Source organism: Cupressus sempervirens, chromosome 5, assembly GCF_028749045.1.
Source record: "Cupressus sempervirens isolate cs-2001-9-10 chromosome 5, ASM2874904v1, whole genome shotgun sequence".
Taxonomy (NCBI): Eukaryota; Viridiplantae; Streptophyta; class Pinopsida; order Cupressales; family Cupressaceae; genus Cupressus; species Cupressus sempervirens.
The window spans coordinates 193,527,353-193,543,772 of record NC_143122.1 but is presented as its reverse complement, the minus strand read 5'-3'; the positions used below and the strand labels follow the sequence as shown (position 1 = coordinate 193,543,772).

The 16,420-nt window shown below is 34.0% G+C and overlaps 1 protein-coding gene across 7 annotated transcripts in view; it reads left to right on the top strand.

Moving 5' to 3' along the window:
- Window positions 1-16,420, top strand: part of UVR8 (Regulator of chromosome condensation (RCC1) family protein) — a 267,087-nt gene that overhangs the window by 182,976 nt on the left and 67,691 nt on the right. For 4 of the 7 annotated variants that reach the window (XM_089829080.1, XM_089829077.1, XM_089829081.1 and 1 more), the window contains 2 exons: window positions 4,626-4,697; window positions 4,896-5,014. In XM_089829080.1, coding sequence (XP_089685206.1) covers window positions 4,626-4,697; window positions 4,896-5,014 — 191 coding nt within the window. Of the gene's footprint in view, window positions 1-4,625; window positions 4,702-4,895; window positions 5,019-16,420 lie in introns of those variants that run through there. The other 3 variants (XM_089829082.1, XM_089829079.1, XM_089829084.1) reach the window with 2 other exon arrangements.

Below are 16,420 nucleotides of genomic sequence, written 5' to 3'. Positions count from 1 at the left end.
CGGTTACTACTTGAACAACATTCTGAGGGCCAACTTGCTCAATGGCTTAGATGAGAATGTTTGCAATGAAAGGACTGTCCTTTACCTGTCCTTCGCAATCCACAGTTCACAAAAACATTGCAATAACATTCACCAGAGGATGGTTCCTCGCATCTTCCCATCCATCCGATACTATTGTGACACTTGATTCGGTCCATGAATCCTTGATGGGCAGCATGGCAGCGTCTACACGGGCCACCTCGTCACCAAGTAAAGTGGTGCGTATCTTTTCATAACCAGGGCCCTTGAACCCCTTTGGAGCATCATTAATTGCTTTCACCATGTATTGCTAATATGATGAGCGAACAACATCAAATGATAATCCATTAGCATATACACATCTTGCTATGGCTTGATCGACAATGTCTCTAGCATCATTTTGAAATGATGCTTCCAATGGTCCCATTGCTTTCTTTCTTACAAGCTTTTGTGGAGGAGAACATAAGAATGGATGACCCTTAATCGGTGGTTCATTAGTAACAGAAGTTGAAGACATAGATGACATTTTCTCTTGCTTTGAAGGCCTACCACTTTGCAATGGATGAACAACACTTGCCCTCCCAACAACTTCATTTGCTTGCTTTTGTTCTTGAATGTATTTGTTCACAATGTGATTTGGAAGGAGGGTTTTAGGTATCTTTTCGTTTACTCTTGGCTTCCTTGTATAAAATTTAATGCCTTTCTGAGGAATAAAGCACAAATGTGCTTTCACTCTTATAGGAACTACTTGATTCCTCTTTGCAATGGCTGCAAATCTATACACAACCTCTTCCACCTGGCATTGGTCGAAGTATTTCCACATAATTCCATAATGGGGAGCATCTGTCGATTTTCAAGTGAGGGTTATTGGCAATAGAAGCACTTGCAACCATTATAAAATCTACAAACAAAAAAAACAAGTTACAATAATGAGAAGATGATGGAAAGCACTTAAAATAGATAACAGTGAACACAAATTGAAATAGTCTAAAGACTAATATAGTAATAATAAATAGTAAATACCTATAGACAACAATAATAGTTGTATTGTACCTACAAATAACGACAAGCACTTCAAATAGATAACACTGCACACTAATTAGCAGAGAATTGAATTCTCTACTAAGTAGTGTTGATTGTTATCATAAATTTGCAAGCCTATTGTTATATAGTATGACTATATTGTAACATGATTTTAATAAGTTAAATAAAATTAAAAAATTTAAAAACAAATAAAAATTTAACAAAACATTAAAAATTTAAAGTAGTAATACCTGTAGCAATTTAGAGTTGACTGTAGAGGCTCATGACTTAGTGAATGTAGACAACCTTGTCTCCAAACAAGCTTGCCTCCATTGAAGAACCAAACGACTACCACAAATCTACCGTCGTCAAAAATAAAAAATCACAAACGGTCGCTGAGAAAAATTGGAAATCCCAAATGTGGGTTCAAATATGAACTGACGACGTCGTTTTATATTGTAATATGCCAAAACAACAATGTTTTACGTTTCAAAAATGTCAAAAAACACTTAAAATCAAATTTGAAAAGTCAACAAAACGACGTGGCACCCAAATTCGGTTTCTATTCATCCTGGGTTCTGCTCACGTCACACACAAATTCGATCAATAGTCGCTCAAAATTTGACTAGGGTTCAAAACAATGAATCCGCAGGCAATTTTGACTGCAATAGGCGAATAAGCGTCGACTTTGAACCAACTTCGAACCATTAATGAATCGAATATCGAATTTCGTTATTTTTGAGCAAGTACGGCCATTGAAAACCATTAAGAGCTTGACTTTTGATAAGAGTGATGCGTCTTCTAGCCCATCCTATATATATTATTGGCTTTTTCGAGGTGAGAATAGGTTACTTCTTCAGCTACATGTGAAATTATTAATAGAGTTTTCAAACAATGTGAATAGGAACTTAAGCCGTATTTATTAGTCGAGAAAATTGAATTTTCAAGGAAGCAAGTAGATGAAGAAGAGACATGGCAAAAGTTTCTGATGGTAAAAATATTTTATGTCATGAAGTATATGTGACAACTTGAGGATAACTCCTCCACACTATGTGCAAATATCGTTGTTGAGGATATAAAAACCAAGCTAGCTAGAACTCAAGTCTTGCTTATTTGGCCATTTTTGTTGGTTCATCTATCTCACTTTTCGTTTATCAAGTTTAATTCTTGTCGTTAATTGTCTCTGATGAGATAACCCATTTCTTGGGTATGTAAAATTCATGCATGAACCCAAACATGTGGTGTTTAACTCGTCATGGATGGAAATTGAAGTTGTGTGTTAAATTCTCATAATTTTTGTATCTTTCTATTAGCTAAACTTTTGGTAAGTCACTGATAGCACAACTTACAACATTTTCACTTCACGAAACCTCTCATGAGATTTCTCTCTCTTCTCAATAATAGGAGAGACTCCCTTCTTTTTTAGGTGGCTTTAACAATAACTAAACAAAATAGGACGTTTCTATCAATCCATTCCTTTTTCTTCAGGAATAATTTAATAAACAACTCGTAAACAACATTAATACTTAAACAAAGTGGATTTGTCGCTACGATAATACAGTGACCCTAAGATTGAAGTAAGAACAACACTAAGGCGACAATTTACTTTTTAAGTTTTGTGGAATAATTATAGGAAGCAAAGTTTCCTACGTTTATCCCAAATTTGGATTTACATAGAATAACTTGCAAGGCACAAAGTCTCTTACCAGATACTCTCAAACTTAATAAAAATACCTATAACTAGAGCCCAAAGTCATCAGTTCTAAGTAATTGCAACCACAAACAACTATAACAATTTGTTCGGCTGTAGCACAAAGTCTTCAAAAGTTCAAGTTGACTCAAAATGCACTAGATAGCTCAAAGTCTGCATTTGCTCCTTTAAATCCTGTTTTTAACCAAATAAGCCCTTGACACACTGTAAGATGCAAAGCGTAGGCATGTAAATGCTACAAAAATCACCTCCAATGGTCTTCAAATAAAAACATAGGCTTTTACTCATTTGAAATGGTCTCTATGGAGGCATATGCATGTGTATCATACATGTAGTCATGCCAAAAATCGATACCGATGATTTTAATGTAGAACACAGTACTATATGCATACAGATGTGTTTTTATAACACGTGCATAAGTAAATGAGTTTAAAATTTCCTCTCAGCATGCTTTAATGCATATCACAAGTATTTAAGGATTTAAAACATGTTTTTATAGCCCATTTACATGTACTGGAAATAATGTGATTTAGGAATGCAAATACATGTAAATTGAGCAATTTATAATATGTAATGTGGACAAAAATTGCCACATCTAAAGCATCTTACCCAAACACATGTATAATAGTTGGTAACACACTTTTAATATTTGTTTGCATACGTGTATTTAAGCCGATAATCACCACCATTGGTCTTTATGACTTAAAGCACACTTTTAGATGTTAAACATAACATATAAATGATTTTTTGAATACGAAAATGATATAAAATCACCACCTTAAGTCATGACAGGCTGTTTTGGTCCATTTTCATGTGTTTGTAACTTTATTTTAAATACATGTGTATTTATTTAAAATTGCTGGTTTATGACTTATGAGTTAAAACATCAAAGGTGGAGTTCTAGAATTAACTTGCATGTCCAAAAACAAAACACGTCATTATGCAATATTAATTAAAAACTCCACATTATGGCACATATGTATCTCATGTTTTAAGTTTGCATGTAATTATACTTTTCATGTAGAGATATGTAATGAAATTCAATTAGTCCACCTTTACATTAGAAACTTATAAAAAACTATGTCTAAATCTCATCAAAATCATGTGAAATTTTAAAATGGAGTTTTAAATCCTTCTTACACGTAAGTGACACTTTTTATGCCATGTAATTGCCAATAAAAAGGCCACTAATGAGAAATTTTAATAAAAGATCAAGATATGCAGTCTGGCCAAAAAACCCCAACTGAAGAATGCTTAATACTTTAATAATTTTTATTGACAACTTGGATTGAGGCTGCAGATAGCTCAAAATGAGTGGAATTGAAATGCCTTCAATCTAGGACAAAAAGAAAATGGAAAACCAAACAAGACAACTAAGAAAATGCCATAGAGAGTTTAAACTACGAAAATTTGCATAGGGTTGCCCTAATTTTACGAACACAAAATTAAGGACAATACTTTCAATATTAACTAATTTCCTGTGTCCTTTGGTCTACTTGTGTTGCTTATCTCTCATATCATTAAACATACAGTTTTCATTAACACTGATTTTTTTTGCCTATATGCAAGCCACGATGAATAATATACATGTATGTAGTTGATGCCATTAATGTGGTTACTTTTATTATTGAGTTTGTATGCTTTCTACTTGGCTGATGCTATATCTGGATTGATAATCATAACTGTTTGTGGATAAACGCTTCTAGTTGAAGATTACTGGTAGCTTATGCTAGAAAACATTTTGTTCATGACCATGCTTTTTGAGATTGCAGGTGCTCTAAATTTCCCTTAAATTTTGATTAGAGGTGGATTTGCTTGTAATTTGTAGGAATGTAAAAGTAGCTTATGTAGTTTATAATTCTCTGTCTTGCAGTTTGGGCAGGTCGGTGTTGGGGATAATATTGATCACTGTAGTCCATTGCCAGTGACCCTTCCTGTTGAACAGGCATGTTTCTTCGATAAGTATTACCAAGCTTGACAAAATAGTTAGCTTTCATTGAATTGCATTAATATACTAGATTATGAATTAATCACAACATTTAAGAACATGATTCTATATTTTTTTGATAGTTCTCAATTCTATTCTTGCATCTGGTTCACTTTTTGAGAGTGTAAAGCTAAACTGTAATCATATATTTTGCAGACAGTTGTGCAGGTGTCATGTGGATGGAGACATACGGTTGCAGTAACTGATAAGCATAATGTGTTCTCATGGGGCAGGGGTACAAGTGGTCAGTTAGGGCATGGAGACATCAATGATAGGTGATGTTTGATGTGATGCATGCTCCTTTCATAGTTACAGTTATGGTCAGGAGAATGTGTCTGGAAAAAAACTTCAAACCTGAAAAAGATGCCAAATTTGAAGTAGCCATACCAAGTGGCTACAAATTCAAAAACATTATTAAAATGCAAGAAAGCCTCCCAGATGCTTTAACCCATGCTCTAAACAAAAGTACATGTTAAAAATATTTAACCACAATAAGGTTATTCCTTTGAGTATCTAAAGTAATTATTATCTTGTACAAAATTTGATCTTATCAGTATATCTGTAAATATCCAAATTTGCACAATTTGTAATCATGACTTGTCTCCAAACCTAGCAATCCACAAATCTCTCTCAACTTTTGAGGCACGCCAAACTTTTGAACCTGTTGATTGGTTAAACTGTTTTTCAATGACAGCTTTCTATTGAAAACTATGAATATTAAAGTGAGGGCACGAATTAGAAATATAAAAGAAAATACAAAGTACCATAAGATTAATAACAAGGATAGCCCTTATAGGAATCACAAAAACCATCTTTACAAGTTTCATTTACAGTAGGAAGACAAATTTCCTACAAAGAGAGAAAGAAATCATATTTATGTCTAAGTTGAACTGATTCAGTCACACTGACTCAAAATTAGTCCCACTTACAATTGGAATGCCATTTGATAAAATGGTACTGTGTAGGAGCTCAATGCTAACCAAACACTCAAACACCATCGACAATTGAAGGATTTATATTTGTTAAACATCTCAATGACGTCTTATAGTACACTTGGGCTAATGGATTCAAAATTTCATTAAAACAATAAAAACTCAAAAGTGTTTTTGACATTTGTGCCATAGGTCATAACCTTATGGCCTAGGAGGTAAGGGGAAATTCTAAACCCTGTCTAAAAACTTACAAATAAGCTTCTAAGCTTCATTCCAAGGCACTCCTAACTTTCATCAGAAAAGTTGAAAGTTGCAACAAGCGGCTTTAAAAAGTGAAGAAGATTGAATGCGGAAGCCTTACGTTGAGTAAGAGCAAGACAAATAGTATTGACAGAAGGAAGGTGTTTTGCCTTTCAACGGCCAGAAGCATTATGTTAAGGAAGAACAAGACAGAGAGTGATATCAATAATTCAATCCAATACAGAAACATTACGTGGTTCATGATCTATTGATCATTTTAGTTTTACAATGAATAATGATCAAGTTTTTAATTTTCTAACAACAATATTTATGATGTACGTTTTCGATATTTATTCAAATCAGGACTCTAACTATTGTGTATCTTGTCTTTTTGTGCTTTGCGCAATTCAAAGTAAGAAAACAATAGTGAAATCCATGTTTGAAAAAGATTAAGAATAAGGTTTGTTCTTTATGTGTCAATGACTTTTGCACTTTGTGCAACTTGAAGAAAGACAAAAACAAAATCCATCTGTCTTAATCGTTTGCATTATGCATGGCTTGAATTTTAATTTTAAAATTATAAATCTATAAACTTTATCATGTTTCTTCTAGAGTCTACGCGTATTAGTTCTTATAGCATGAGTGAAAATGATGTTGAGGCTCAAGCAGTTGAATTATGCACTCGAAAAGTATAGAAACAGAAAGTGTCCAATCCACTTGTTCCATTGGGAGCCCAAATGTTAGCTTCCTTGTCAAATTCTTTCAAAAATATGCCAATGGTCCCCTTGAGCCTTAGTCCCCTTTAAAACAATTTGCATTGACGTCACAAGCAAAGTTTGGGACTTTTGGGGTCACTTGGTTGTCGAAGTATCACTTTTGTAGACTTGTATTCCTACATAGCATTATTGGAGTTAATGTCCTTCATATTTGTCACACAGATGTAGAAAAGTATATTGAGCATGCTCGAAGCTTGAAATAAATGAATTATGAGGTGGTAGTGAAGAAATTATACCTACACATGCTTCTTTGCCATAAGGGGGGCAGGGATGGGGGTGTGGAGTCCTTAATCTTTTCGTACTTTGCAAAAGCTGTAGACATAATCTAATTTCTTCTAGTTGAAGAGCAATAGTGCAAGGGGAAATATAGAGTTAGAAGTGATGGTTCAAGCCCAGTTGCAAATGTATTCAATGTCCAATTGAATGATGAGGTAGACTGTAATGTCACTTTTTCAAGGAATACCCCTAGAGATTATTTGGCCTATCTTATTTATGCAGGCTAAAATTGACAAAAGGGAGTTAACTTAAATTAATTCTTGAATATTATCAAACAAAGTTCATTTCATCGGCATTGTTATTTAATTAATTTAATAAAGTATTATTAAGTGTGCTAAGTGAAATATTAAAAGAGGATTAGTAAAATCACTTTATTTCTAGGATTCAAATAAAATATTAAGAAATATGAGAATTCAAAATGATTTTCTAGAGGTTTATTAGAGTTATTATAAAAGCTTATTTGGAGGGCTCATTTGGTAAGCTTGATTCATTTCTCTTATTTGAATTTCGAGAGCTTCTTGTGGACGCAAACTCTTGGGCAGTGTTAGAATTAGCTAGAAGAAATGACAACTACATGCAATTATAACCAATATCAGAAAATTAAAAAGTACACAAAAGAGAACACAAGACACAAAGATTTAACGTAGTTCACCCAATGCCTGGGCTATGTCCACCAACAAGTCCAATATTCTTACTATCCAGTGATTACAACTTGATTACTATCGATAATCCCTTACAACTCAATATTGCCGCAAGAAGCTACAATCTCATCATACATCATGAAGCCCCTTAACTCTGAGCCATTTTATACAAGCTTTTGCCACTTAAAAAATTAGGGCTAGAGTATTTTTTCTTAACAAGTTAACCTAAAACATACTTGATGATGAGTCAACCTTGGGAAATGGTTGACAAGTCAATTCAAAAATCCTTGAGTCAACCCAATTGTTTTTAAAAAGTGTACAATACTTTCTTGATTAGTCACCAGATATCATCACGCAATTGGTTTTGGTGGTGACTCCATCCACCCTAGCTAGTTATATGCAAAATCATTCAAGTTTCACATTTGCACTTTAATAATAGTCGCTCAAAAATTGTGAAGTCGTTTTGGTAAAGACAAATTTTAGATTTTCAGTTGCAATGATATGAATTTAATTCAATTTCTTCATGGACGAATTCCTATGAATGAAGAGATAATTTTATGAAGGGATTGACAATAATTTAGAACATAAAATATGAATATGAGTGAGTATTGTCAGAAATTACGAAGTACATCCTATCATTCCAGAGTCATTTCATCCTCCAAGAAGGGCATTGAGGGTTCGTTGCGAAAGGAGAGCAAGTCTGTAAGGGTCGAGTTGTTCTAGTTAGAATGTGGAATTTTCATGAGTACATAGACAGAGTATGATATCTTTCCTGTTCAAATATCAAGGTTTATGGATTAAGCTGAGCATATTTTCATGTTTTTTGTTGATCACAACATATGAGCTCACAATATCTAATGTACTATTGTAACATTCAGTGAAGATCATTTAAGATTGTATTTTCAACTTGTTTAAAGTCATCTCTGTCAATTACAATGTCAAGGTTTTTGGCTCCATGGGCTCAATCGTTTTCAACTTTTCTTTGTGTTTAGAAGCTTCACACCTCAAGGTTGAGCAAGTTTCAACAAGGTCAACATTGCTATCAAGATCTTCAATGATAGGCATCATTTGGTTCTTTTAAGGCTCAAGGATCACGGTTTCTGCTACAAGGTGACTTCAAACATATTTTTAGGGGCAAAGCCATTGTTCAACCAATCAAATCTCGTAGTGTTGATGCACTAGGAGAAAATGCCCTCAATCTCCTCAATGTCTTTTTGATATCTGCGGAGAATACACTCCTTTGGATCAATCACTACCTTTAACTTGTAAGAACCATGGCAGACAAAACCTTGGTAGACATAATCTCAGTGGATAGAGCCTCGAAGGGGGACAAAGTGTTGGTAGACAAAACCTCGGTGGACAAAACATTGGTGGAAGATAGAGCCTCTGCGATAGACACAATGTCAACAACAAACAAAGATTCGACAATAGACGTAGCCTTGGCGACAGATAGAGCTTTAGCGATGCACATAGCCTAAGCGACAAACACATCCTGGGCAGAAACATGGCCTCGATCACCAACATAGCCTCGATGACGGATACAGATTCGGCGAAGGACAAACCCTCAACGACAGACACACCCTCTACAATGGACACAACCTTGGCAACGAACACAACTTTGGTGATGGACACCCCTTCAACAAGTGATAACCTCGGTGACGAACACAACCTTGATAACCTAAGTGACAAACACAACCTCAACAACAAGCAGAGCCTCAATGGCGGACAAAACCTTATCAACAGAGAGAGCCTCGATGCCAGACAACCTCAGTGATGGATAGAGGATGAATAAGACGATTATGGAGATGGAAAGGATTCTTAAATGATTATTGGGGCCAGGTTGTAGCAACAATGGTTTATTTGATAAATTGAAGTTGCACAAAGATAGGTCTTGATAAGATCTCTCTAGGAGTATGGATGAAATGCAAGTAGACGATTGATCATTTAAGAGTGTTCAAGTTTGTTATATGCATATGCATTTGTGCCAAAGGAGAAGAGGAAAAAGTTGGATGACAAGGGTGAGAAGTGCATCTTCATGGACAATAGTGAATAGTCCAAACCTAAGCGATAAGGTTCAAGTTCAAGTTCGATAACTATGCAGTACAAAGTTTGGATGAAGTTCAGAAAGGCCAAGAAATTCTAAAAAATCGGCATTAAATTCACCTTTTTTTTTGAAAATATAATGTAAGAGTAAATAATTATTATTTACGCTTTACGTAAGTTTACTTAGGATAAATGCATTTAGTTATTAGTTGTCATCTCGGAGTTGTTGACAACACAGGAGTTTGTTCCTACTTAGTCATACTTATCTTCTCACCTACATGGAGGGTAATCTATCTTTTGTGGATGTATGCTTAGTTGTCACACTTATCTCCTAGCACTTTTTAGCTTGTTCTAGAAGCTTCCTAGAGGCCTTTATAAACGGGCTTTCCTATTGTATTTTCATATCATATCATATTCTACAGCAATTTACTTTTTATCTCAGAATAATATTTTCTTATTTTCAGACCAAACCCTTGCCTCTTCTTATCTTTTTCTTCTTTGTGACAAGGTTTCTACATGCAGGTGATTCAAGGGCTTGTGGATTTGATTTGCGTATTTGCTCAAATTCAACATATAATACAATAAAATTATAAACTATCAAAATAGTTTAGCAATACAAATTAGGTATGAAATCATTATAAATAGATATCATATTTATAAAACATACATCATAAGAAACATTTGGAATCATGATTACATGGATGTTTTTTTATCAAAAAGATACAATTAATACTTGAGAGATTAGAACTCAGAACGACCCCCAAGTCATCAAGAGTACAAACATAGTTTTTTGTCAAAAAGTTATAGTCAGAAGTGAAGTCAGTTAAACTTCAAAAAAGGTTAAAGTCATCAATGACACATGGCTGATCTGTTGGAGATTCATCACCAGTATCGCTATTCAATTCTTTATGCATGAAATCAAACTCATCTATAACTCTAGTTGCTATGTCTTTTGAAATTCTTTGTAGCGAAGAAGATTTGGAGTCATTTGTTGATCTATTCATGAATAATTACAAATTGCTGACAATATTGAGAAGATCTCATAACTTTCAAGAGAGCATCTTGTTCCTCTTTGTGAAATAGATGTGGTCAAATAAAATCAAATTCCTTTCCCAAGTTGATGAACTTGCTTCTTGACTCAATACTGGAATTGAAAAACATTTTAGTTAAGAGTTTGTGCTTCATAGCTGATCAACCATATATAGCTTGTTACCTCTGCTCGTGCCAAGTTGTTTTGCGCTACTTATATTTCGAACACCCTTTATACTTTCTTGTATCTCAAGCATTGGTCTTCGATTAGAGGTGGACTTTCTCGATCTCACTCAAACCTACTAATAGTGTCATAAAGCCTTGCCTCCAATGTGAAATAACTTAGGCTCCAAATAGCAAGTTGCTACGTGTAAAGTTGTGTGGATCATTTTCCATTTGGAATCAACTTCTTTCCATATCTCCATGTACTCTACTTCTACATTATTCAATGTTGTGTGAATGGATTTCTTTCAACGGTCCATGATTTCATAAAGCATACCAAGGCAAGAAGTGTCACCATGCACAATAGGAAAAATGTAACATATCAAATTACTAGATTTAAAAACATATACTAAATTCTGAAATTCATATCTTGAAATAGAAATCCGAAGAAATGTAAAAATAGTTAGGAAAGTAAATCATATAACCATATTACTGAATTAAACATCTTTTAAACCTTATAATCCATTTCTCATGAAAGTAACTACACAAATCTATCATAACTGAAATCACTAACTAACAAATATTCATAACAGTTCAAGAGAAACTAAATCATTTCCATATATTCCATGAATTATGTAATAATTACAAGAAATGAACTTGCAAGAAAGAGTCCAGGAAGAAACATACAAAATCTAGCAGAGGTATTTTAAGACGTTGTGCAAGCCTCGACTTTCTGGAAAGAGGAGAAGCATTGACATAGGTTTAACCTCCCAACCACAGACCTTATTATTCCCCATACAATCTTTTAACAAGAAAGGCCCTCTTACCTTGGGATTAGGCTTGGGGCACCAAAGTCCAACCATCTGAGCATACGGGTGTTTAGAATGCCCGCTTAGTAATAAGGGGGCATGCCTAATTAATTGACACCACCCACATCTTGTGATCAATAAAAAGCCAACCATGCTTCTAAACGACCTTGGCCAAGGGCTTAGATGGGTTTCCAATACTTGATAACCACCGTTCGACTTGACAACAAAATACATAGTGGACAAACATGAGCTTACTTGGATATTCTGTTGGAATTTATTATAAAATTTATCACGAAGTCATATATGGAAGTTCTGATTTCTGTTCTTTCCCTTGTAGGGATTTCTTTTCCTCTTCACCCACTTTCATTGACTATTCCAGCCAGGGTGAGGCCTTTGAGGAGAGAGTGATTTCTCATTTTGGTATAGATCATCTTGGATATTCATGGATTCATATGCATTGGCGGGTACACCGCGAGTAACAAACCTGTGTAAAGATGTAATTCAATTTTGGCAACATGTCGATCTTATATTTCAGTACCACACATGGTAATGTAAAAGACAAGATTATAAACGTAAACACAAAAAGGAATGAACTTTGATCTTAGTGATAATTTATCATTCTGTATGTCAGTCCCCTTTTGAAATTAATAGTTTTTAGTGATCTTGAATAGAAAGGTTGACAAGAACATGAGCTGAGCACATAGACATTGTTTATATAGCTGATGCATAAATCATAAAGGTCAGATGCATAGATAATTCATCTAAAAACTGTTGCATCAATTTAGAATCATAATTATTCGAGTGCATAGATACCGAACTTAAAATTTGTTGCATTGTTTCAAATTCATAAAGAATGAGTATGCAAATATTGAACATAACTTGAGCGAAAGCCTTTGTGGGATTTGAATGATGCCACCACCCTACGGCTTAGAGCTGACTCTTGCTGTGAATGGAATGCGAAAATTGTAGTGGGAAGACCCACGCTTGAATCAAGAGATATTGTGCGTAGGGTAGAGAAATAGAAAAAGAAGAGAAAGAGAATAGAATATTCTCTGCAGTCAGATGTGAAATGTTTATAATCCCCCTTAGGCTCAAGTGAGCTGTGGCTCAAGGTTGTAGTTTCATTCCAAGACCATCGGTTACAAGGTCACTGAATTTAAAAGAAAAGGTGGTGGCGAGTGTATATGGTCGCCTATCAAGGAAAATTATAAGTTTGAATTATTAAAGGGTTCCTTTTGAAAAAAACTTTGTTTAAATATATGTGTATGCATATATATATATATATTTTAAATGAGTCCATCATGCTATTATTATAAGGTCGCACTTGTTAAAATACGTATATCTATATACATGTGTAGTTTGGAGAAATATGGTTTATTTTAACAACATATCATCTTGAATCTTGATATATGCAAATGTGTGTATATATATATATATATATATATACATATATTAATAAGTACGAACTATAGATATTATTTTAATATCATGGTGGTATCATATATATGTGTGTGTACATATATAGGTGACGATAAAAGACAATGGAGGCAACATCACAAAGCAACAAAGGTAATGGTTCTCATATGAATTTTCATAATGATTAGTTATATATATTTTATACGTTTTTCCAAGTAGCTCATGTGTGACCAATGTGTGTACTCTATTGTGAAGTCGCTAAATTCTTACCAAGGTAGTTAGAGGTCATACTTGGCGATCAAACAAATGGACTAGAATAGTGCCCCATTCCTTAAATGTCATTTTGCAATGCTTTCTCCCCTTTGTCTACTCCTGCAACCACTAGTGCAACATTTCCACAATAATAAGTTCTCCCATTTAAATCAATATTAGAATATATCACAAAATAACTGTAGCAATGATTAACTACCATTATCTATAACAAGTAAATACAATAAAACAACGGTTAACTACCATTTTCCATAAATAGGTAAACATGATAATTGATAATCAATTCCATTATAGCAACCACTTCTACATGAAATAAACAATTAATTATAACTTCCTCTCTTCACATGATTAAGAAAATGACAGTTTCAACTAATCATCTCAACGGCTATAACTTATTCTAATCAAGTCAAAATTTTGGGATGTAATGAAAAACAACAACAATTGGCACACATATATTAAAAGCCTTCGATACACTTTCCCAAAAGCTGTTTAAAATGATATGCTCTATGTTCTTCCCCTTTGCACTTGTAGAAAGCACTGAATTTTCCCAATCATTTGAACAAGTCATTGATCTCAAAGTTATGTTCTCTTCAAACATTCTTTTCAAAGTTATATTAAATAAGGAAAACCTTGTGTCATAGGGCCTCATTAACTCCCTAGATGGGTGTTGTCTATAAAGACTATGTTAGATAATGATTTATAGTGAAATTTGCAACTGCACTCTCTATGAATTGCTTCATGGATTCCTGGGAACTTAGCTAAGTCATGAAGCAACAAATCTAGACAATGGACTACACATGGGCTTGGATAAATTTGTTGGTATTTCTCTATAATGAGCTTTAGGGCTCCGACACAATTTGCTGCACTATCACTAAACACTTGAACCAAATTCTCCGCCCCTACTTCAAGCATGAACTGTCCTAATATCTGAAAAATATACTCTGAGGTTTTTCTTTTAATTGATTGTGTCAATATATCGCCTCCACTAAGAGGTCCAGAGGGAACACTATTAATCAAAGGAAATGAGGAAAGATTTTTTTAAATGATAAAAGTTACATAAGAAGAAAGCACTATGAATCACATACAATTGAGATGTGCCAAAAAATAAGCATATCTTCATTAAATATCAAAGCCATACATTCTCAGTTCCATCTAGCTCCCCCCAATATCATTACGTTAGATGCATTATCTTGAATCGACTAATAACATTCAAGAGTACAAAATACACTTCTATGTATACAAAAGATTACATTGATTCCCATAAGGAACATTAAGTTTTCTTTTGAGTAGAACAATCGATTCACATTAATACATGTTAGGATCTTCTAAGAAGAAAGTACAAAGAAGGCCTTAAGGATTTAGTTGAGAGTGTGGTTATCCTTTTCCTTGACACCTCATATCTGCAACAAGATCACAAGTACAACTACCAACACCCAAAGGGCTAGGGAAACAATACAATCATAAGAAGATATGCTAACATCACATTTGAAGATCATAAATCTGTTATCAAGGATGCATGGAACATAGGACAAAAAGGAAGCACAGACTATAATCATATCAATAGTAACCATAAAAGGAAACAATTAAAGCAAGAGGTTTCCGTTTCCAAACAAAAGAAGTAGACTGGACACTAGAGCACATTAGCTAAAAGTGCCATTACATGATATTATCTCCTTGGGTTGTCCTGGACCGATCCATTTGGACTCGGACCCCTTAGTTGGACTCATGTGGAGCTGACAGACCTTTAGTGAGGACAAGGTAGTTCAACTATGCCATTTACCTCCAGCATCATCTACATTCCCATCTTTAGCCTTTGCAAGCACTATGGTATGGATGAGGGATGTCCTTATCTTGCTTAGTGTTTTATCCTCAGTAAATTTAATTGTTTTCACTTACATAACTCTCAAATGGGTTGTTGTCCTGGACTGGCCACTTTAGGGCCCCGACCCCCATAGAGGACCACTCCCTGTTGAAGACTACTAGGTGACTATCTTAGTATTCATCCATCATGAAATTCAATAAAATATACTAGATCCTACAACTTAAACGTAAAGGTTCTTCTATTAACATCTGATAATCATTATGAAATCTGTATGGGCTCAAGCAGTGAGTCATCCAAAGGTGTGAAACATTCTAGATAGGTTATATATATTAAGAAAGGAAATTACCTTTTTTGTTGTAAAACCCAAACAATGAAATCGAAAACAGTTTCCACATCAGTAATATGAATCTCGAGTGTTATACTCATCACAAGCTCATCACAAGCTACTATGCTTAAGTAATGGGAAGAGGCTAAGAACTTAACAATTAATATAAGAAAAATAATGTAGCATAATTCTTTTATACATGAAAATATATTTCCTATCCTAATTTACCAAGGATATTAAATACATTACTACTCAAATATATTTTCTATCCAACTAAATCTCTTTTGATTAATAAATGCCCCTTTAAAAAAAAGCTTTCTATTAAATGAAGTGTTTTTAATACTCAACATAACAACCTTAATTGGTATCTAAGCCACTTACATAAAACTGGAACTTTAAATTATAGTTTCATTAAGATAATTAAATCCATAACTCTTTTAAGAAATTTAGATGACCAAATCATGTATAAACAATTACATAAGAACTCTTGAGATCTAAACCATAACAACTCAATGTTCTATCTTTATTAATCAACGCTGTCCCTTCATGAGAGACAAAAGTAAAGTAGTCTTGTGAGTAAAATGATATATAAGGAATAAGTAAATGATAGGCCTGAATTTGTTTTAAGAAGAGACCAATTCAAGTATTCATAAGGAAGATCCCCATAGCCTGAGGAAAGTGGCTTTAGAAGAAAATTGTTACAATGTCCATTTAAAGGAAAATAGCTCCTCAGAATTATATATAAGCATCATGGAAATGACAACATAAAATCATAGCTGGTTATAACTGTAACAAGCACAGACTTTCATTCTCTTATTCAGTTGTTTGACATTTCATCAAACACTTTGCAATTCAACTCTGTATCTTCTAGTTCCACTGATGAATGCAATGACGTTTCTTGATTTTGTCCAACTAAGCATGAATTGAAATGCTATAATGG